The sequence below is a fragment of the Vanellus vanellus genome (assembly GCF_965231255.1).
Source record: "Vanellus vanellus genome assembly, chromosome: 7".
Lineage (NCBI taxonomy): Eukaryota > Metazoa > Chordata > Aves > Charadriiformes > Charadriidae > Vanellus > Vanellus vanellus.
Genome location: NC_138912.1, coordinates 29,137,297 through 29,160,153, shown reverse-complemented (window position 1 = coordinate 29,160,153; position 22,857 = coordinate 29,137,297). Strand labels below are relative to the sequence as shown.

Below are 22,857 nucleotides of genomic sequence, written 5' to 3'. Positions count from 1 at the left end.
CCAGCCACATGAATGGGAGAACAGCTGAGAAACAGCATTGCTAACCAAAAGTATTCCCAAGGGGAGAATGAGCAAGGCAGCTACTTCAAAAGAGAAGCATTTTGAAATTTTCCTTTCACCAGAATCTGGACAATGTGTAAGCAAGAACAAACTGGACTACCCAACTCACTTCTATGCTATAGAGTCACTTAAGCCATATACTGCATGAAAGGTTAGATGGAAATGTACACAAAGCAGCCCACCTGTGCCATTTTGAACAGGAAACTAAAACTAGTAACCAGCGCTTGGTCATTTCCTGCTTTAGAACCGAAAAATCCACATTATTAACATATTGCATCAAGCTGTAAATTCTGCTCAGGAGATGTACAATACTGACACCAACTCACAGACACCATGCACAAGACCGCTTAGCTTAAGCATTATCTGTTCCCAACCACACTTTGAATTTCTTTCACTATGCTATTAGAATCACCCTACTAACTCAGAAAACAGGTCTAATTTGTTTTTAAAATCTAGGTTGCAGCTAAACATAATTATTGCAAGACAACCCTCGTACATGAGCTGATTTTGGGTCAGCCTGCCTCAAGGTCTGACTAGAAGTAACGTGAATACATTCCTATTGTGCTCAGTTTTTGTAAGCACAAAATGTTACTCTTACGGAGAACACTTTTCCCACCTCCTGGACAATCCTATTTTACATTGTATCTCCACCCATGCTGGAGCAATCAGCAGCCTACAGCCCTTCCTTCCTACCCTTGTCTCTTCCCAGACTCTTCCTCTCCGGGTCAGGAAACCAGCTGGTGGTGGATTCTTTCCCCTTCCTGGCACAGCCTTGCTGTTTTAGATGTTCCTAAAAAACAACATGCACTGCAAAAGCCAAGAAAGTCTTATGCTAGCCTGGGTCTTCTCTTACTTTTCAAAAATAAGCTCAGAATTCTATTCCAGAGCTTAAGAGAATTTTTGTCCTTCATCACCATGTTCAGGGCAAAAATGCCACATCTACAGCACGCATGACAAGTTTTGTTTTTTTTTTTCCTCCAAAAACCCTTAAGAGCCACACACAAAGCTACAGAGCATTAGAAGAGAAATTAAGATGACAGCAGCTAAAAGTTGTTTTACCCTCTCGCCTCTCAATTCATCTGAGACAGTGGGCTCACATGCGACCTAAAAGGCTTTGGCAGAACACACATGCAGTTCTTCACTTCACTGAAATAGCTACACCCTGGCTGAGGTGCAATTCTTGGACTACCCCTAAAAAATCCTTCAACTGGAGGCAAAGAAGCAAGCACCAGAAACAGGTGACTGAGGCACCTCCTTTTATTCCCTGGGCCTTCCCAAGTGCAGGCTGGAAGGCATAGGGCAGTGCTGCACCCCAAGACAGGGTACCCCTGTACTCCCCCTGGGGTCAGTTGTCCTCCCCCTTCCTCCTTCCCTCCTCTGGGGCTTTCACAGGACTCACTCAATTGCAAAATGACTCGGAATAGAAAGGTGTTCTTCACCTTGCATTACTGCAGTCTTTTAATTTCATTATGACAAACGAAGCTATTTGGAGGGGGGGGCTTTAAAACTCAAAAGGAGGTCCAGTCTTGCTGTAATAGGGTAATTTCATCTAAACTTCTGAGCACTCCCTGCAGGGCTGTCTTAACGGTTGCAATACTGCCTCATCACTACTCATTAAAACAAGTCTACTTTGAGAAGTTAAGTCTTATTAGTGTGCTTAAAAAGACAGACAAAAATAAAGTAATCCCACATTAAAATCATGCCTGGGAAGACAGAGCCTTCCTATGACCTCCATTTCCTATCTTAAAAGGGAAAGCCAAGCACAACAAACAGAGAAAGGATTTTGCAAGCCAGTCCTACACAACTAACTAAAGGTCAGCAGAACTGAACCTTCTATTGCCAAGTTACCCATCTGGGGAAAAAAGACAAACTACCTTCCACAGAAGGAAGACTTACAGATTTCCAAAGGCTGATTACACTGTGAGCTTGCCATTATTAAAATAGTCATATTTGTCCTCTTTGAGTTCATCATTTTGTTCCACTCCAATCTATGTGAACTGTATTTGAAACAAACTGAAGAAAAGTAACCACGCACTAAAAAGCTTAAATAATCTGTAAACTACTCACTAGTCACCACATGCTTTAACTTTAAAGCTCACACAGTCACTGATATCATCTTTAGCACTACAACAGGGAAGTCAACATGCATCTTTAGTAAGCACGACAAGAAAAAAATGCAACTCTTAATTTACATGCAAATTACTTGACTTGTGAATAAACTGTCATGAGTTGAGACACAGGTGAGCCAATATCATACCTCCAGTAACAGCTTAAAAGGGCAAAAGGCTGCCTGCACACCTATCTAAATATCATTCCTCATACCGATTATATAGTGGCCATCCTCACTAACACAAATCAAGCTCTCACAAGCACCTGTCCTGCAAGTCAAGAAAACTCCTATTTCCTCCTTAAATGCTCCTTTTTTGAATCATGGTTACATTTCCCTTCTGGTTTTGTAGTCCTTCGGTTATTTTGTTCTACACAGGATGGATCTGTCCATTTAAAGAGATTGTTAGATTAGTCATCCCAGCCAGGCGGATGTCATAGGCTCCTGAATCATTGTATCAGCTAAATGATTCATGCATTCCCTATAGGAGTGTCTACCCTCCCACTCAACATAGACACAGCTTGTTCTACAACTAAAGGTGCCGCACTCTTATCAGAAGAGCTGTAGTTACACATAATTTACTAGGTCAGCCTGATAAAGCCTCAGACCATTAGTTGAGCAAGCTACCAAGACTACTAGTACCTGTTCAGAAAAATCAGTTCCTCTAGCCAACAGATCAGCTGAAACACACAAGCTGTATTTCAAATTGTCCTCAGTTTTTCCGCATCTCTTCTTTAAAAATGATTCTTTAAGGAAAAGGAAAATCCTTGGATCCTCATCATTAATGTAAAAAGAATACAGTAATTTGAAAAAAAAAGAAGTTTGAAAAAGTGAAATCTAATGACTCTGCAGAAAAAAAAAAGACAAAATTCATTCCTGTGAAAAAGCAGAGGCAAATTCTTGATAATCTTCCAAGTAAAGAAAAAAATTTCAGTTTTTCAAAGGTTGTTTACCCATCAAAAATAGTAATAGACCCCACTTCAGGAGGCATTCACTTGAAAGAAAGCAGAGGTCTAGAACAATCACAATATATTAACGAACAAAATAGTCTGTCAATTTCCACATATCCCACACACTATCTGCTGCAGAGTGTCCACCCAGTTCCAAAGTGATTTCTCTGAAAATCAGAACAGCTTGATGAATACTACTTCTCATTGCACCACACTCCACTACAGCTACATGGGAGTTGTACTATATAGAAGAAAAATAACTACAGAGCTGGTGGCCTTTGAGCACATATTTTTTGACACATGAGGCCGTGACAGGAATCCTCAATTGCTAGGGGAAAAAAAAATCATCACTAAAGGACATTTGCACTATGGCAATGTTGTGGCCAATTAACCATTACTGGAAAAAGCTTCTACACAAGCCACACACATCTTTTCTGTCCTGATATCAACACAAGGATAAACTCTCCTGTAGCTTAATGCTACAGTGTCAAATTGAAACATTGCACTAGTAAACAAGAGGTGGTGACAGCAGCAAAACCAGTTCTGTGGTTTTCAACAGCAATAATCAGACATCGCAGTCTCAGTATTACTTGGCCTTCCAACATTTTTATGAGATTGAAGACAGTAGAAGATTGATGAATAAGCAGCTCACAAGATTCCCTGCTCTTCTCTTTGAGCAGCAATTTCCTACCCTTGCTTTTGAAAAAAAAATCGGGCCAGATGACCCCCAGAAGTTCCGTTAAACCTAGACTTTTCTATGAGTCTAAATGAATTCAGAGTTATGTCCATCATACATGCAGCTTTCAAAAAAGCTTATTTTCTACCTTAAATACCACCAAAACAGCCAAGATGTGCAGGAATACCAACCTAGTTTACCAGAAGTTTATGTGGGTTAATCAAGCAGAGTATCAAGCCATTATTGACAAGTATGAACAAGATTCTGAAGCCTGCAATTTATGTTCAGATGATAAGCCCCCTTTTTTAGTGAAGTTAAATACAGATTTGGGTAACAATTCCATATAACTTAAATTTTAGGTAGTAAAAAGTTGACATGGTTTAAGGAATCACAGTAAACAAACAGAATTAATATAGTCTTCTCTGGCAAGACTACTGATCTCAGATAAGTTCGGATCAGGAGAGTCAATTTTCACTCTTAACTTCAACAAGTTGCTTCAGCCACATACCATACTTTCACTCTTACTATCTGATCCTTCCGGCTTTGAAAAAAATCTAAACATCTTTGGAAGCAGCTATCCATACTAAGAAATATTTCAACTCTGAATCAGATCACTAAACCAAGCTGCTAGCAACCAGGCAAGTCACTGTATCTGCACTTCCCCATGACTACCCACGCCTTTCCATGACTGCAGTTTCCATGACTTCAGGTGCGAACTCCTAACATTTGACATGCAAGTTCTGAAAAGAATCAAGTTTATCTGAACTGCACCCTTACCTTCACAAACATGTTAACTATTTCTAATGCAACGCTGTGCACTAACCTTCCTTTCCAAGGTAGTTAGGTGCTTCATTGATCTTGACCATCATACACATCTAAAAGCACACACCTGTTTGCACCCTTTTCACATTCACAATTCTAAACAGGGCAGGTTAGACCCTAGCTAAGTGTTTCAAGACAGCATCAGACAATTTTGCTGCACCCAGAGCACGACATTTAGGGTCTTGACTATGTTGCAATGCCTGCTGTTGACACATCTCTGGAGCAGTTCCTTCCTTCTCTTTGGCATAGTGTATTTAGAGCTACACCACCCCAACACAGAGATCATAGATGATCTGAAAGAAGATATTAGAAGAGACTTCTCTTAACAGGGAAGCAACTTAACATACCACTTAAGTGCACTTAAGAGAGGTAGCTTTAACCTTTGCCCAAATACAACCAACATTTAATGGCCTCCATCATTCAAAAGACAGAGGCCTTATCAGCAACAGCAGACCCTATACTGTTTTCTTTTGAAAATCCTTTAAGCAGATCTTTCCTTTCCCCATTAAAAAAAAAAAAAAAACAACCAAGGAAAAAACAGTTTTTATCTCCTTCACTCCTTTATCTTCACTCACAAGGTCAGACAACATTGGAAGAAGGGACAAGGAAAGGAAAGGTTGTGAGGAATCATTATCCATGTCATTTTCAACAATGATGACTTTCTCACATGGGAGAGGCTTCTTCAATTCCAAAACATCCAGGACAAACCACACATCAGCCTTCTGCTTTCAGGTAATTATTTCAGCCTGTTCTCTTGAGGAAACATGCAGGAAGGTAATAAAACTGAGGTATGCCTAAACTATTTCAGTCTCTGCATTTCGTACTCACCCAGAAGACAATGTTGTAGCTGAAGAGCAGGTATTTGTACCAACAGCTGACTTCTGCATTAGAATATCGGTAATAGTGCATCTTCTATAGCACAGCGTCTGCACAGAAGAGAAATGATAAGAATTAAGCAGTGAAAGCTTTAAGAATAAAGGATTTTTTTTCCATATCTCTCTTGCTCTGTTGAGAAAGGAACTGCGGTAACCTGTACTGTATGCCGTTCAGAGGTATGTTCAAAGTCAGCTCAGAAACTTCTGCTGACCCTAAACTTCCTCCAAGTATTTGTTGCTTAATAATCCTATCTTCTTTAAGCACCCTTATGTGGCAACAAGGAGTGACATCCAAAAAGGAAACTAGCTACACAGTTAGCCTAGGGAGATCTGCATCAGCAAGTTGACGTTCATCCGCTTTCTCACTCCTTCAAAATCATTTTACTTACACAGAGAGCTGCTTGGACTTATGCAGAAGTCTAAACACACACCCTGTGTATTTCACATCCAACAACCCAGCTAGCAAGATGTTAGAAGTGGTTACCTGGAAAACCTCAATGACTACAGATTGCTAAATACAGTAGGCAGTTGTACTCTTTTCCATACTTTAATGTTTCTTTATCAAATCAGTACCCCATAAGAGGTTTTATTCTCAAGAACAAAAGCCTCACCATTAAACAGCCATTCTGCTCTACAGAGTTTTGTTTTCTGGCTTCCTTATGTACACTAGAGATAAGGTTCAACTGAAACTGTTACTCAAGTATTTCAGAGAACTCCAGCTTTTCAGAGTATCATGACCAAACCACCCCTGCAGAAATGCCACGCATAGGAAAAGAACAGAGGACAAGCTGTTAAATTGAGAGCTGGAACAGGGAAGACAAAGCACTCCCACAGCCCTTGCATTCTAGAAAGCTGACCACACAAGTGCTGCCTGTGTAAGACAAGAAGCAGTTCCACATTTCAACCCTCCGCTTGCTTGAGGTAAATATCTTCCTCCCATAAGATGTCAGTGAAAGGCTTGCAACAGGGAAGCGAGCATAGAGAATTTTCAAACACCTCATAACTAAGAAAAAGACTTCAAGGACTATGCTGACCTGGACATTCACAGACAGTGTGCAAAAACCAAGCCTACCCAAAGTCTGAAACCAAGTACTATGGAACAGAGAACTGAAGATCTCCATGACATTCATAGCTACAAGAAGGGAAACTATTTTTTTTAGAAGGCATTCTGCACCTGCATGTAAGGAAACAAGCCCACTGAAAGAAGGAACAGAACCAAATACCTAGCAGCTTTGAGACTCCCATTTAACACAATAAACAGCTTGCTTTAGCTTTTAAGTCAAATACCAATTGTTTTCCAGGACAACTATGGAGTACAACCATCAGTGCCTTATTGGAGGAGCTTATTTTTTGAAATCTCATCACAGATGTTTCAAACCTTGCCTTAAACTTTTTTTCTCCTGAGACTAAAACCACACACACACAGATCAAGGACACGCAACAGACATCTCTAGCCCAAAAGACTATGGACAGAGATCTCAAACAGACTTTGATTTTCCTTCCAGAGGTCTCCCCATGCCAGGCTTGGCTTCCATCTGGAAGCAGATTCGAAGTCCCTCCTTGGCCCAGACACATCCTCCATCCCTCTTCAACCCCAGCCAGGAAGTTTCTTTGCTGCCCAACCAAATGGAAAAAGTTATCAGAAATGCAGAGACCATGTAGAAAATCTAAGGAGGGTACATTTTGGTAGAATACTCCATAGCTTTATGTAGTTACGGAAAAAAAAATTGGAAAATCAGGTGACGGTGTAATGAAGTAAGCCACGCCGCCCAAGTCACAGAAGGCAAAGGCAGGGACTGGGAGAATGAAGAACTGTCCACTGCAGGAAAAGATCAGGTTCGAGACCATCTAAGGAACCTGAAGGTGCACAAGTCCATGGGACCTGATGAGATGCAGCCGTGGGTCCTGAGAGAACTGGTGGATGAAGTTGTTAAGCCACTATCCACCACATTTGAGAAGTCGTGGCAGTTCGGTGAAGTTCCCACTGACTGGAAAAGGGGAAACATAACCCCCATTTTTTAAAAGGGAAGAAAGGAAGACATGGGGAACTACACACCAGTCAGTCTCACCTCTGTGCCCAGCAAGATCATGGAGCAGATCCTCCTAGAAAATCTGCTAAGACACATGGAAAATAAGGAGGTGATTGGTGACAGCCAACACGGCTTCACTAAAGGCCAACTGTGTCTGACAAATTTGGTGGCCTTCTACAACAGGGTTACAGCATTGGTGGATAAGGGAAGAACAATTGACATCATCTACCTGGACTTGTGCAAAGCGTTTGACACTCTCCTGCATGACATCCTTGTCTGTAAATTGGAGAGACATGGATTTGATGGATGGACCACTCAGTGGATAAAATATTGGCTGGATGGCCACATTTAAAGAGTTGTGGTCAACTGCTTGATGTCCAAATGGAGACCAGTGATGAGTGGAGTTCCTCAGGGGTCGGTACTCAGACTGGTGCTGTTTAACATCTTTGTTGGCAACATGGGCAATGAGATTGAGTGCACCCTCAGTAAGTTTGCCGATGACACCAAGCTATGTGGAGCAGCTGAAACACTGGAGGGGAAGGATGCCATCCAGAGGGACCTGCACAGGCTTGAGAGGTGGGCCTGTGCAAACCTCATGAAGTTCAACAACGTCAACTGCAATGTCCTGCACGTGGGCCAGGGCAATCCCATGCACAAATACAGGTTGGGCAGAGAACAGATTGAGAGCAGCCCTGAGGAGAAGGACTTGGGGCTGTTGGTTGATGAGAAGCTCAGCATGAGCCAGCAATGTGCACTTGCAGCCCAGAAAACCAACTGTATCCTGGGCTGCATCAAAAGAAGCATGGCCAGCAGGACAAGGGAGGTGATTCTCCCCCTCTACTCCACTCTGGTGAGACCCCACCTGGAGTACTGCATCCAGCTTCGGAGTCCTCAGCAAAGAACGACATGGACCTGTTGAAGCAGGTCCAGAGAAGGGGCACGAAAATGATCAGAGGGCTGGAGCACCTCTCCTATGAGGACAGGCTGAGAGAGTTGGGCTTGTTCAGCCTGGAGAAGATAAGTTTTCGGGGGTAGATTTAGATTAGATATTGGGAAGAAATCCTTTACTGTAAGGGTGGCAAGGCACTGGAACAGGCTGACCAGAGAATTTGTGAATTTCCCATCCCTGCAAGTGTTCAAGGTCAGGCTGGATGGGGCTTCGAGTAAGCTGGTCTAGAAGGAGGTGTCCACATCCATGGCAGGGGGTTGGAACTAGACGATCTTTAAGGCCCCTTCCAACCCAAACCATTCTATGATTCTGCAAGACTTCTGCACAGAGAATAATTTCTGCTTTTTTCAAGCTATGATGGCCTGCATGTACATAAGAGGAATTTTCAGATCCTACTGAAAGTCGGTAGGTATTACACAAGTCATTCTGATCCAATTGACATGAAGTAGATTAATTTGTATGTAATAAAGCCTGACATCACCCAAGTAGCCTTCATGCATATGCTACATATGCAGGTTGCTTAAAATACATTACCTACAGGTGATTCTAGATTCATGAATCTGGACAGACACAGCAGCAACAGAAAAATCATAAAAAGGAGGAGTTAGTCCTCCTGATTCCATACAGGATGGAGTTAACTGAGTTAAGTCACAGAATAGTCAGGGTTGGAAGGGACCTCTGGAGATCATCTAGTCCAACCCCCCTGCCAGAGCAGGGTCACCTACAACAGGCTGCACAGGACGGCATCCAGGCGGGTTTTGAATGTCTCCAGACTGGGAGACTCCACAACCTCTCTGGGCAGCCTGTTCCAGTGCTCCACTACCCTCAAAGTGAAGAAGTTCCTCCTCATGTTAAGATGGAACTTCCTATGTTCAACTAAAACATTTTTTCCTCAATAGCCCCAGTAAAGGGACCAAACACAGAATTAACTACTTAGCTGGTTTTCAGAGGAATGGCAGAGTCAGAAGAATGATTAAAGGATATATTGCACATTCTTACAGAAACAATACCTGCAAAAATTGTCGGACTACGGAGTGTGAACATTCATCGTTAACACCTGAGCTTGATATTTCCACAGTTCAGACGCTGATTTCCATACAGTTTTAACGAAATACTAAAACCAAGCTTTTTTGCCTTCCAAAACCTCACCTTATAACTAGGTTCTAATGCTCACCATTCATTTATAGCAAAACCACAATCTTTGTTAAAACAAAGAAAATTGTACTTTATGGTAGTACAGGCAGTGACTGGAAAGGACTGTCCCAGATGTGACTCAGTCATATACATAAGCTGAGTTTTGCAATATCCACTCCTAAGATGTGGACAGTTTTGTTTCCTCATGCTCTGGTTCAACTTTAGTTACTGACCTTTTCAATCCATCCAGCTTCATGGGCAACATTTAGGAATCTTACGATCATGAGACATAGTAAAGAAAACCTGTTTAAACACCACTCTCCTGACATGCTTTTCCTAAGCCTGCAGCTGAGAGAATACAAGAGAAGGAAAGAACGCTTGGTTTTCCCCCCCCAACTTCTTCATTTCAGTCTCTAACTCCGAATGGCAATTTATATTTCAACAATCAATAGTCATACACTTGTCCAAGTCATTAAGTCTGATGGGTTTGGGGAAGAGAGGGAAAAGAGGGGACACTAGGAGACAACAGCAGAACCCCACTAATCTGAGCAAAGTCCAAGACTCCATTTGCATCAGTGTAAGCCTGTATTACAACAATACACAGTCTGCCAGTGCAAACGTTCTCTAGATGTAGGCACACTGAGACCTCCCTCCCTGTGAAAATCAGGATCCTGGCTAAAGACACAAGTGGCAACTGATGCACATACTAGTAATAAGAAACATTGCTTTTGCTGCTGCTACCACTACAAAAGAGGAGGCAGCAGCTGACATTTAGCTAGCACATCATTAAATTCCATAAAAATAGGGTTATACTAGACAAAGAGGCTTAAAATATAATCTGATGCAGAAAGGCAAGCATAACATTTCAGGACCCAAAACACAAACATAGTGTGAAGTCTTAGTTTTTGTTAGGTTGCCCTCCCTGGCACTGGGACTTACATCCAACTGTTCAAGTCCCAACTTCAGTGAAACTATTCACAGGAGTAAGAGCATCAAAAGTACCCTCACTGATAAGCACCATTCCCCACCTACTTCATTGTTTTGACCACCAGCTTGTAAGACATTTCTCCCCACTTACCCATACAACTGGCACGATTCCCTAATCAATACCAATCACAGTACTTTCACAGAATGAAAAAGCAAAATGCTTTTTTTAAACATTGCTTTTTTTTTTTAAATGCTCTGAAGTGAGAAGCAGTACTGGTTCCTTGTTGCACGAAGCTGTCCTATAACAGCACATGGCTCCCCAGACAGATGATGTCTTCTGAAACACCTGCATATATTAAGAGCAGATTTGACTTACTGTCTTTGCTTATCCTCATCAGGAGTCTTTTGGTTCTTCTTGACAAACCACCAAAAATCATATGGAGCAATATAATCACTACTGGTGTGGGAGTGACACTCTGACATAATAAATCTAAAGTGTAGGTGTGCCTGACTTTTCCCCCTAACCCTACAAATAAACAGACCAAGCAATCCACACAAGGCCACACAGCCACCTTCCTTGTGTTTATACTAAAAACAGTTATGTTTCCTAATGTAGGAGGCACCTGTTACTGATGTAGCAGATTTCTAGACTGGTATTTCATTTAATTTACATCACAGGCTACATAACTATGGTTAGGCAATACTACAAAACACTTGGAAGATTAAAGTAGTATGTGGGCAGCACAGACTAGTAACTTTCTCTACTGTGTTTCAGACAAAGCAAGTCACATTATGCCAGCTGACAGTTATTGCCCATTCACGACAACAGGAATTTCTAAAAAATAAATACAGAGCACTGCTGCTTTGGTAGAATATATAATTTCATCTTGGTGTTTACAGCTTTAGTGAGGGACAAAAAAAAAAAGTAGTTGTTCATCAAAAAGCTACTGCTATTTCCAAAGCACTCCTACACCCACAGATTCCACTCTTACCTTCAAAATGCTACAGCAGTGATATTCAGTCTCTAGATTTTAACACTCATAAAACAGAAGCTGTGGTATAATAAAACAATCTGATTTGAATATTCAGGGAAATCCTCACAGATAAGATGTTAAATCTAGAACTAGAACACTAATGCACGTCTCTAGATCTAGGTCACAAATTCTCTTCTCAGAAGGTGTTAACTTTACAAGGCAGACCTAAGGCACACTCAAGTTCCAGGTTCAGCCAGTACTGCCACCATACGTAGTCCTGATCCCCTTCCCTGCCCCCTCCTAAAATCCACAACCATTAATCACACTACTGAATGGAACAAACAATCATACAGCAAATCACGTAGCAAATCTTCAGATCAATCCTGTGACCTTGTACCACGCACCAAGAAGAAAACAGTTTTAAGCCTTCCAATTTACCTCCCCAGAGCTCATACAAATGCCAGTGTGGGTGCAGTCAGGAGGTGGCAGAAGAACAAGGATGGGAGGCCAGTAGCAGTGCTAGCTTCTGAGAGTGCTCATGGAAATGCGGCACCCCTGCAATGCCAGCCTACATCAGCACCACAGGCTACACCACACTTGAAGCTAACTCACTGAAATGGATTAAGCTGAGGGAACAGTGGCAAAACTGAGGGAAGAGAAAACAAAGAAAAAAATTGTTTTGTAAGCTGTTGGCTGCTCCCCCCATCACTGATCAATACAAACCATGAAGTCTATATGAAGCTGGTGAAGCAAATCAACAAGGTCAAAATAAGAATGCACTGAGGAGCAAGAAGACTCTTTGAAACACAGCGAGAGATGTGCTTTAGCCTATCGTTTGTTTTGATATGACTACTTAATTCCATTACTCCATCAACACCAAATCTATATCAAAAAAGTATCAGTTCATTCATTCAAAACATGGTGCCATTAAAAATAATTGTCATATTCTTTGGAGGTGTTCAATAAATACTGGGCTTTTTTGGTGAGGCTGAAAGAAAGATTTATCCCTGACCAGGGAGAGTTCAGAAATTTTTCTTAGGACATTCTGAAAAAGGAGCAACTAAAAGGCACCTACAGATTGTTCTTTTCACATCCCAGAGAGAAGCTGACCACCGAGGCAGCCTTAATGTTCAGTGCAATATCCGAGTGCTAGGCATCAAATCTTCACACGTAAGGACTGAGCTGGTGCAACACAAAGGTGGGAAAAACTGACAGGATTTGGAGCTCTTATAGGCTACTCTGTTCCTGGAAACAGAGACAGTAGCCCTGTGGATGATTCGGGAACTCCCTGTAAGTATGTATCATCTTTATTTTTGTAATTTTGTCTCCAAGGAACTCCGACTGGGACCTCACAAAGAAAATACAAGCTTCTCTTAAGGAATATGAGTATTTACGTCTGCTGCAGTCCAGAAGAACACAGAAATACTTGCTCATTCTTAGAGAAAACCTGAGGATTATTCAACAAAAGGGTATTTTTAACCTGAATGACTCATGATGCAAGACAGATATTGCTAACAGGTAATCCCTGCTTTACTAGAAAAATAATGGCAGATAACAGACCTCTGAACTCAATGGAAAACATGATCCAAGCCAGACAGATTTCTTAAGATACCATCTTTTGGGGTTCTTACTTTTGTAGTGTGCTGAAGACTCAAAGTCCTCAAAGTATTTGAAGAATTATTTCAAGCACAACTTGCTCCAATGCAAACTCTACAAAACAATCCCTCAGAGCAGATCCAATCCCCTATACATGGGAAGAGTTTCAGATTTCAGTGGCCAGGCTTTATTTACTACAGCACAAACTGCAACTTATGAAAACTGGTAAGGAACATACACCCAAACCAAGGAAGCAGTGATGCAGAAGAGCTCCACTCAAGCTCTATAGACAACTCACACTAAAGTTATGCATGTGCTTTTTGGCCAAGCCACTACTTTTATGTGGATGAGTTTCATCTGAAATACTATGTAACTGTACTCTGAACTTAAACTAACATTCAGGATGGAGACACCTTAAATTCTGGAAAATAATCTACATGGGCATCAAGAAGCATCATCTTTTAACCTTCTGAACTGCCCACTTGACTAACATCACCAATACTTTGGCATAAAAGCTCTGCACAACTGTAATTCAAGGAGCTATTCCAGCCATCATTCATGTGATATTTTCAGCTCCGCTTGATTCCTTGAACTAACAAATACACTAAAGGAAGATTTGAAAAGACAAGCAGAATTAGGAATCGCTCCCACAGCAATCAAAAAGCCATGACAGAGGACAACAGCAGTTGTAACAATTCCACTTTTCACTGTTCTTCACACAGAAGCTACCAAAAGATAAAGTTGGCTGGCCTTGCTTTCACATTAAAGTCTTTATTCCTACTTAGCTATAAAAGCTACTAGTAATGCTAAAAAAAAAAAAAAAAAAAAAAAAAACACACACACAACCAAAAAAACCCCAAACCACCACCAAAACAAAAGCAGCTCCAAAACCTCCCTGTTTTCATTTATACAAACTGGTCAGAATAAAAATAAATTACACTGCAGAATGCAATTATTCACATGTACATTCAAACTGCAAATATTTTTAGTTATTGACATTGAGAGGTACAACTCTACTCAACTATCCACTGAATTTTACTAGGTTTATGCTACTTCTGCTCCACTGACCTCAGATTCACTGAGGTAATAAGAGAACGGATAGAGACTTTCTGCTCCAACATACAGCAGTGCTTGACAAAGGCACCAGCTAAAAGGCATGTATATCCTACCTAGTTCAAGGGACATATGCCTAAAGTAGCTGACTGCAAATAAAGTGTATACTCCATATTCTGACTTAGAGGAAGAGACAGCACAGGAAACAGAAAGAAAAGGAAATATCACAAGTAAACTGAGTCTAAATTCCAGCAATTTTCCAAACACATGCAGAAAAATGAAAGAACCTAGGAGAGAGAAGAATATTTTTGTAACCTGTCAGGCTCTTTATTCATATTTTAACAATCGCAGACAACATCAGAAGCACAGGATGTAGGGTCTTTACTGACCTTGTCCCCAAAAGCACTATGGGATAACCTGTGCTCATTCAAATTAAAACTCAGACAGATTACACCAGCATAAGTGAAACCAACATCAGACATTGTCACTACAGTTCAATGGACGACTCATTTAACATCTTGGGAAGGTCTGGAAAAATTTCCTGTCTATGAAAATTTTCTTTAACAAAGCTATTGACCAGTTTCACCTGAATAGCAGCTTGCCTGTGTTTAACTTATAATAAATAAGTAACAAACCACAAGCTATGTCTTCCTTTTACATCGCAGAAATTTCAGGTATTGTGAAACACACAGAAGTGTGCCAGTCATTCTCACCAGGAGTTTATTCACTCCAGGGAGCAAAGCCTGTTAGAACAAGTAGCCAGAATAATCTCAGCTGATCAAAACTCCTCAGCTGCTTTTTACTACCTCTCACAAGAGCAGATACATACCCACTCCCTGTAACATCAAGAGTAACAAGGCAAAATTCAAGGTCTCAAATTAAAGCAAGCGTGTAATTTGACTTTTTTTTGGCCTTTCCAACAGAAAGTTTTGGAACCCTTACAAAGTAAATATTTTGAGGAGCCAGAACTTCCAGTAAGGGGAATAACTTTATTTCTATTTAGTGTTCGGGGAATAATTTTATTTCTATTTAGTGACCTAACAATAACAAAACCTATTCTACACGTTGTCTGCTCCCTCCAGTACCTCCACACAGACCAAAATGTTTCAACAACAAAATGGGTCCTCCATTTGATATACTACTTTACATCACAAAAATAAGTCACAACTTAGAAAAGTCAGGAAGCCACCAACTTTCTTTGCTGACAAATCCACTCTTTCTTCAGAGAACAACCGAAACTTTTAGACATACTGTGGCTTTCCTCCATTTCCAGGAATGCCACTTGTTCAAGTCTCCAGTTACACTTCTGTCAAAAAGGATATGCCTTTGTTGTTTGTTTGTTTGTTTTTCACTAGAGAGAAAGAGGAGCCTGATTATAGTAATATACACTAAAGAAATGACAAGAATATAATTTGTTTGGGGTTTGTTTGTTGTGTCGTGTCTGTCCTCCCTCCAAACATTCCTTGCTTTGGGTATAACATGCAGTCTGTCCATATCCACAGCATATTTCTTAACCTTTACACTGAATGTTCCTATATATGTATTTATACCATACATAAATATGTTATGGATAAAATATATATTGTTAAGATTTAAACCTGATAAAGGCATCTCTAAATTAAAAAAAGAATTCCAGCATTGACAACTGTTCTCTGGCAATGAGCATGCTAAGAAATGAATGTTTGTATCTGTACAATACCAGTTACATTAATCACTTGTTCTGGTTAAACGATGCTGTGTCCATGTCATGGAGACACGATGCAGAACTGAATCCACAGCAAACTCAAGTCCTTCTCCTCTCCCACCCCAAGGAACAGGACCCCTGCTTTCAAACACCAGAGGAACACTCATTCCACATGAGGCACCCTCCCAGCACCACAGGATGCTACTTACTGGGGGGATTGGGTGCCAATGTGTTTTGGGATGATGCTTTCAAAGCTTGCTTTCTTTTGCTGCCCTCCAACTCATGCACTAATTGCATTCACAACACACCCAGGACAACCTTATTTTATGTGCTGACCGGGACAATCACCAGCTCACAGGCCACAATAGAAAACAGCTCTTCGTGGCCACGTAGGCAGCTCAACCACCATCTAACTATTCTCCCTACCAACTGACTTTCTGGTAAAGAAATGCACTTGTGCAACTTTCAAAAACCAACTAGCAGGTAAACCTCTAACACAACACCAGAAAACATTAGAGATGCAACAAAATGGCGTTCACTAAATACCTCGTGATCCTAACCACTGCCAGCTCTTCACAAACTAGATGTCTCAGCCCAAAGACACAGAAATAAGCTAATGCTTCAGGAAACATAGCAGGTAGGATTGCGGAGCACCCTGCACATGCTACAGCAACACAAGAAAAAAAGACTAAAAGAGACAGAGACCAAAGCTGCTCCAGGCTGCCAAGCCCATGCTTGAACAGCTCCAGCCCTTCCCCCAAAGCTAGTGTTCAGGCAGGTCGTGAGAAACCCTGACTGTCTCGCTGCAAGACTCTGCATTCGCCCCAGGGGAAGGAGGAAAAACAGGCTTTCCACCTCTCAGGAGTATGCCAAGAACAACAGGGTGTCACTAAGAGATCAGGGCAGAAACGGCTGTGAAGTGACACCTTTGAACGTGGATGTCAGTCTCTACAACAGCTAACAGCAAATGCACCAGCAGAAATTACACACAAATGCTTCCTAATCTGCGCTTTTAATAAAAGGAAAAAACAAATAGCTCCAGAGAAAAAAACAATACGAGAACACAGGAAACTGCCATCTTAACAGGCCGACAGCATAACTGGTTACACAAGCAACACAGATCAGACAAGAAAAAAAAAAAAAAGAAAAAAGAAAAAAGAAAAAAGAGCTTAACACCACCTTCAGTTCTCACATGTCCCAGCTGGACGAGGTCTTTCCGTTGAACTCCCTTCTGCTGTGCAGACAACTGCTATGACCACTTCGTTAAAATACCCTTTGCAACCTCAGCGCGCTGTACACTTTGCCAAGAAAGCCACCTTGTTGTCTTCTGCGAGTCATCTCACTAATTGCTCATCTATTAGTTTCAAGTCAGACGACTTTTTAGATGAAACTTCCTCCTCCACAGGCTTGCCATGCAGACAGACTGAAGTAACTGAACACTCAGGGCAGCGTAGAAAGCTTTGCTGTTTTGACCCCTTTATTATATTTAGCTATACCACTGCATTCATATTCCACACAACATTAAGTACTTCCCTGAGCACCATTTAATAACAAATTGTTGAGGGGAAAGAGACGTGCATCAAGAGAATCGGCTCCTGTCACATAGAGACCAAAGTCCAACATCTAAGGTGTCCTCCTTCAGATGCAAGTTACTTGAGGCTATTCCCCTTGTTATCTATTCCAGGAGTTTCTGGATGTCAAGGTACATGTTTCAGCACTGATTTTATCCCCTGAAGCAAGAGTAGACAGCTCTCACCAAGCACAAACAAATCACGCTCTTTTTGAAATATTAAAATTCACAGCATTCAGCTGCCTCTGCCCCTGAATACTCCGCTTCATTCTGTTTCCTGTAGCTGCCACTGCAGCAACTGGAAGCTGCTCTTACCTCCACATCCATCAGTTATTTAGAGAAAACACCTTTCCAGAGAGACTCAAGTATCAATTATTTAGTCTTTAAGCAGGAAACAAAAGCCTTTAAAACAAGAAAAAAAAAGGTTTCTGGAAAGGGCTGTTGGGCCATATGAACAAGTTTGGGTTTGTACACTAGCTACCTGCCTGAAACAGAATGAAAAAGCCAAAATAAAACAACCCATAAAAAAAAAAAAGCAAAAAGCTTATACACACACACAAGCTCAGCAAGTGCCCGAGTCTATTAGTGCCAAAGGAAGAGCCCTGACTACATCAGGGGGCTTCAGCACAGGTCTTCACATGGAAAACCTCTATCAATTTCTTATAAATGCCTGCTCTCTAGGCTGGGAATGTAAAACAGAAAAGCTCCTTTGTAATACCAAGACAACATTCAACAAGACCTACTGCAAAGATCAAGGGGAAGAGGAGCCGTATGTTCATTACGCCCTTGCTTTTCACATTCAGGTTCAGATTAATGATGAAGACAGCCCTAAGATTTTCAGCTTTTGCACAGACTTCTAAAGACAAGGACAAAGAAAGAGCTCTCAGAAGAAACACATGTAAGCAGGCACTCTGGATAAGAACAGAAATTAATTCACTTACACATACCATGTATGAGCTTTACTACAAGGAAAAGGATAAAACACCACTGCTTTGCTCCCAAAAAGGAAGAGAGACGGGAAACACTGAAGCAAAACAAGTGCTGTTTCCCCCTTCCAAATGGGGGCTGAGGCACAGTTTGAAGCAGAAAGGAAAATACTTTTAAACCCTGCTAAGGGCCCTGCATACAGTTTCTCTTGTGGTCAGCATATTTTATTTTAATTTGCTAAAAGTTTTTTGCATAAGTGATAACAGAATTCAAACATGAATAATCAAGCAGAATGATACTCCTTTCTCAAAGGGCTTCAATTCCAAGATTTATGTCAGATCACTAAAGGTCAGCGAAAGCCTGGCCATTCAAGTCAGTGGTTTCAACTGCAATCCTATATCCTGTCAATATTTGAGGATCACCATTTTCTGCCTGTTAAATCCTTAACTGTAATTCTCACCTGTTACATGCCTAAAATAGAAGAATTTACCCAGCAATCACTCTTCAGCTCGCTGACCATACTGAAAACAAGTTTTGTTCAGTCATCCAGAATAAAAAGAAGCTGTTTTACAATGCAAAAAATTCAAACACAAGATGTTCAACTATGTTTAAGTAATTAAATTGTGGCTGTGTTCAAAACTAAGTCATCTGAACCTAGACACTCAGTTTTTTCCACCTCTTTTTGATTGCTAGATTCAAAAGCGATCTCAGCCTTTTTGCGGGGACTCAAACTGTCAAACTTTAAACCCCACACATATCTGACCTTGATGAGCTGTACTCTGATCATCTCTGACATTGTTCTTAACCTTTCTTTATCAGATGCTTTTAGCTAAGCATGAGTCTGTTCCTGCCCAAACTGCTCTAGGTGCCGGAAGGCTGCATCAGTACCCTCACACAAGGTACCAACACTACAGCTCTAGAAGAGCTGTTGATTTTAGGACTGCACAATACTAATGAGGAAGACACATGGCCTCATGCAATCAGAAGACACCTGGAAAAGGACCATTTCTTAATTTTCCCCTTAACAACTGCCTGCAACATTTACTCCGAAGTAAAGAAAACTCTTCTTTGAGGGTTTGATTTACTTTATCTGAGGTACTTCAGCTTAAAGCAACATGAGAACTACGGCACATTCATGGATATTGTGAATCGCAGCCTGTTAGCCTTGGAAATGCACCATAGATGCCAAAGTACCAAAGTCTGTTCTACCAGAAACAGGAAGTTTTGACCCAGGAAGACAGAGTGCAAAGCAGCGCGGCACAAAAAGCCCACAAGTAAAAACACTCTTAATTCGCATGTGATTGAGACGTAAATGTCTCCTTTGTCTGGTGTCTGAAACCCACATATTTTACCGTACCCCACCCAAGTGGAAACTTTTTTTTTTGTAAAAGCAGAAAACAACACAAAGGGAGGATCTGTAGGAACAGTTTTGACAATAGCTCTATGAACTCTGCTTCCCCTCACACACACCTCAATGAGTTTTCTAATCTAACACAGTAAGATTAGAACAAGAGTTTAATTTATTCACGCTCAACAGTGCTCAAACTGTGCCACACCTAATACACAATGGGAAACTTGATAGAAGACTATGCAAATTAATTGTACAAGTTTGTCAGCAGAAAATTTTTTCTTTCTCTTCTGCCACCCATACCCCCCCAGAGGAGCAGGGAGGAGTGGAAAGAGGCTTTAAACAGGAAAACGGCAGATTAATTATTCAACAATGCACTAAACGTCAGGTAAAGCCTATGCCCAGAAACAAGAATAAGAGTAAGACTCAGTTAAGACTCAAGTGAAGTTTCTTCTGATTTGGTCTTCTTACCTGGGGACTAAATAATGCTTAGACACAAAGGAAGCTAGCTAACTGGATTAACTTACACTAAATAAAAATCATACAGAGCACACACTAGACAAAGAAGAGTAACTTTCAATGATTGTGATGTAGTTCTAGACCTTACCTTTAGCAAGTCCATCTATGAATAAGATCAACAAAAATAAAGCAAAATGCCAACCACATAACTTACTTGCATGTTGTTTTTCAACACTAGTAGAAATAAGTTTCCAAACTTTTGGGAAGCTATTTCTAAAAACTACTGTTTCAGTGGCACTGTAATTCTGAACATGAAAAATCTTCTAAGGACAGGAAACATTGTGATATTCTTCCCTCCCCACCCCTCAAGAACAGAACTAAAAGAACATACATCACACCCTAGAAGTACCTTCTTCCAGTGTCATTAGCCAGAGGATAAAGAACACCGTTCCAACAACACAGGTGTACTGGATTTGTTTAAAACAAACAACAAAACCCAAAAGCAGCAAAGTATTTTCCACCATAGCTCATTCCTGCTTCACACCAATGACTAGAATTGAATTCCCACCTGATCCCTTCTCTCCCTACACAATCCTCTGTCAAGCAGATAGGGGTAGCATCTCAACCATCTACACCCAACCATTTAAAGTTGCACACATTTATTGCAAGTATAAAATGGCTCAGGAAGTCATAAGACCATGTGAATACCGATACCTAACTTATTGATGGAAATAGCCAGAAAGATATCCCACTGAGCGTTCATGAACAAGATATACCCTGTACTTCTATTCTCTCAGAGCTAGTTTCCTTCCATTTTATCCAGAGCTCTACGTCACAGGCTTTACGTTCCTATTAAAAAAAAAAAAAAAAAGTGTACTGGAAAAATCTTATACTGCCAGTTATCTTAAAATATCTTCCCTCCACCACCAGCTACTAAGGAAAACACAAGTATCTTATTTTTACAGCAGAGTTGGGTTTTTTTATTCAGAAAGACTCAAAACTAAACCACCAAGTCTACACTGAGTACCTGAGGTAAAGTCAGACATATGCTTAACAACCTCATGCAGATACTCTGAAAGTGAAAAATTGTGGTTTGTTCTACACAGAAAAAAAGCCAGTATAGAAGTTAGGCTGGTATAACACCACAGGTCCTGCAAAATACCAAGCCTTTTCTAGCTTAGCTTAAACTCTCCCTAGAAACACACAAGGGCTTCCTTAAAAAAAAAGTTTACAAAGGGGGGGGGGGGGGGAACACACACTACTTTCCCCACATAAACTGTGCACAATACATTTCACTTGTCCTCTCCTCATAGTGTCCGTATGCAGCAGCTTCTCGGCAGCCCTGTGTAGCGGTCACAGACCAGAAATAAAACATTCACCTGAAACTACAGAGACAACCAGGCAGAAGGCAAATGACCAAACGGTGACGTGTTGATTACCCAAACATCCATCCTGGGACCCCACAGGAGCCCGAACAGGCCCGGACGCTGACGCCAGGCGGTCGATGGCCAGCCCTCTTTCGGCGGGAAGCTGGAGGGGTGTCAGAGAGCTCCCTCGCTAACACAGGCTACAAGTGATTAAAGTAAAAATAAAACAAACAAACAAAAAGTTACAGGCCTCAATGCTCGCACACAGGGAGCGGTCACCTCTGCCCACAGCAGCGCCGGGACTGAGGGCAGGGGATGGCAGCAGCCGGTGCAACGGCGGAGCAAGGGGCAGGCAAAGGCCGCCCTGCGGCTGCAACGCCCCGAAAGGCCTTTTAACTGGAGAGAAAAAAAAAAAAAAAAAAAAAAAATCTCCCTTGTGGCACCTCACCCAACGGAACAACTTCGTGTGAACTCCCAGAGGAAGCCTCCCCCGACCTCCCCGCCTTCCTTTAATGGATAAGGACAATGGCAGAGGCTCGCCATAGCCCCGCGATTTCGGGAAAGGTACGAAGCCCGAGGGCTGCTGCCCGCCCCGAGGGAGGGCAGCCGGGCGGGCAGCGCTCGCTCCCCACCCGGTTCAATGGCTGCCAGCCCCCGAGGGATGTTGTAGGGGAGAGCCGTGCTCCGGGTGAGGTGGGTCAAAAAGCCGGTGCTTAGAGACGGGGCGCGGGGATGGGGGGGGAGGGGAGATATGGGCATTCCGTACGGTGGGGACCCCCGGGGCAGACGGTTGAGAGGGACGCCCAGGCCGGCGGGTCGGGCAGGGACTCACCGGGGGCAGCAGCCTGCTCGCCAAGTTTCGCCAAGTTGGGAGGAGAGCGAGGCGGGGCGGCGGTCGGCGTACTCGGGAGTCCCTCTGCTATTCCATGGGCAGGGCACGGCACGGCGTGGCGGCGCTCCCGGACCTCCCCCGCCTCGGCACGGCCGGCCACCAAGCGGCAAGGTTCCCTCTCCGCCGAGCCGAGCCTCCCCACCGCTGCCGTACTGCCGCCGGGGGCCGAGGCACCGCGGAAATGCTCGCCCGCCCCTCCGGCCACGCCCGCTCCCCGCACGCAGCCGTGCTCCACACAAAGAGGACACGCAGGAGGCCCGGCTCTTTCTCCGGATCGCCGGGCTCCCGCGGGCCTACGGACGGCTCCGCCTGCTGTCAGCCTCAAAAGCGTCCCCCCCCAAGCTGACTGGGGAGCCCCGGTGCCCCTCCAGAACCCCCGACGCCGGGCAGAGGCTGCGAGCGCCGGCGGGGCCCCTGCCCCGCCCCAGCGGCGGGAAGGGCCGCCCCTCACAGTCCC

At 42.5% G+C, this 22,857-nt stretch overlaps 1 protein-coding gene across 1 annotated transcript in view; it reads right to left on the bottom strand.

Moving 5' to 3' along the window:
• The window catches only part of TSPAN14 (tetraspanin 14), a gene marked incomplete at its 3' end in the record, with an annotated part of 40,641 nt that extends 18,062 nt beyond the window's left edge, over positions 1 to 22,579 (bottom strand). Inside the window, exons 1-2 of the mRNA XM_082486587.1 lie at positions 22,341 to 22,579; positions 5,444 to 5,541 (exon numbers count right to left, since the gene is read on the bottom strand). Of these exons, the coding sequence (XP_082342713.1) occupies positions 5,444 to 5,524 (81 nt within the window). The 5' untranslated portion in view covers positions 5,525 to 5,541; positions 22,341 to 22,579. The remainder of the gene's footprint in view (positions 1 to 5,443; positions 5,542 to 22,340) is intronic.
• Positions 22,580 to 22,857: the final 278 nt, after the last annotated feature.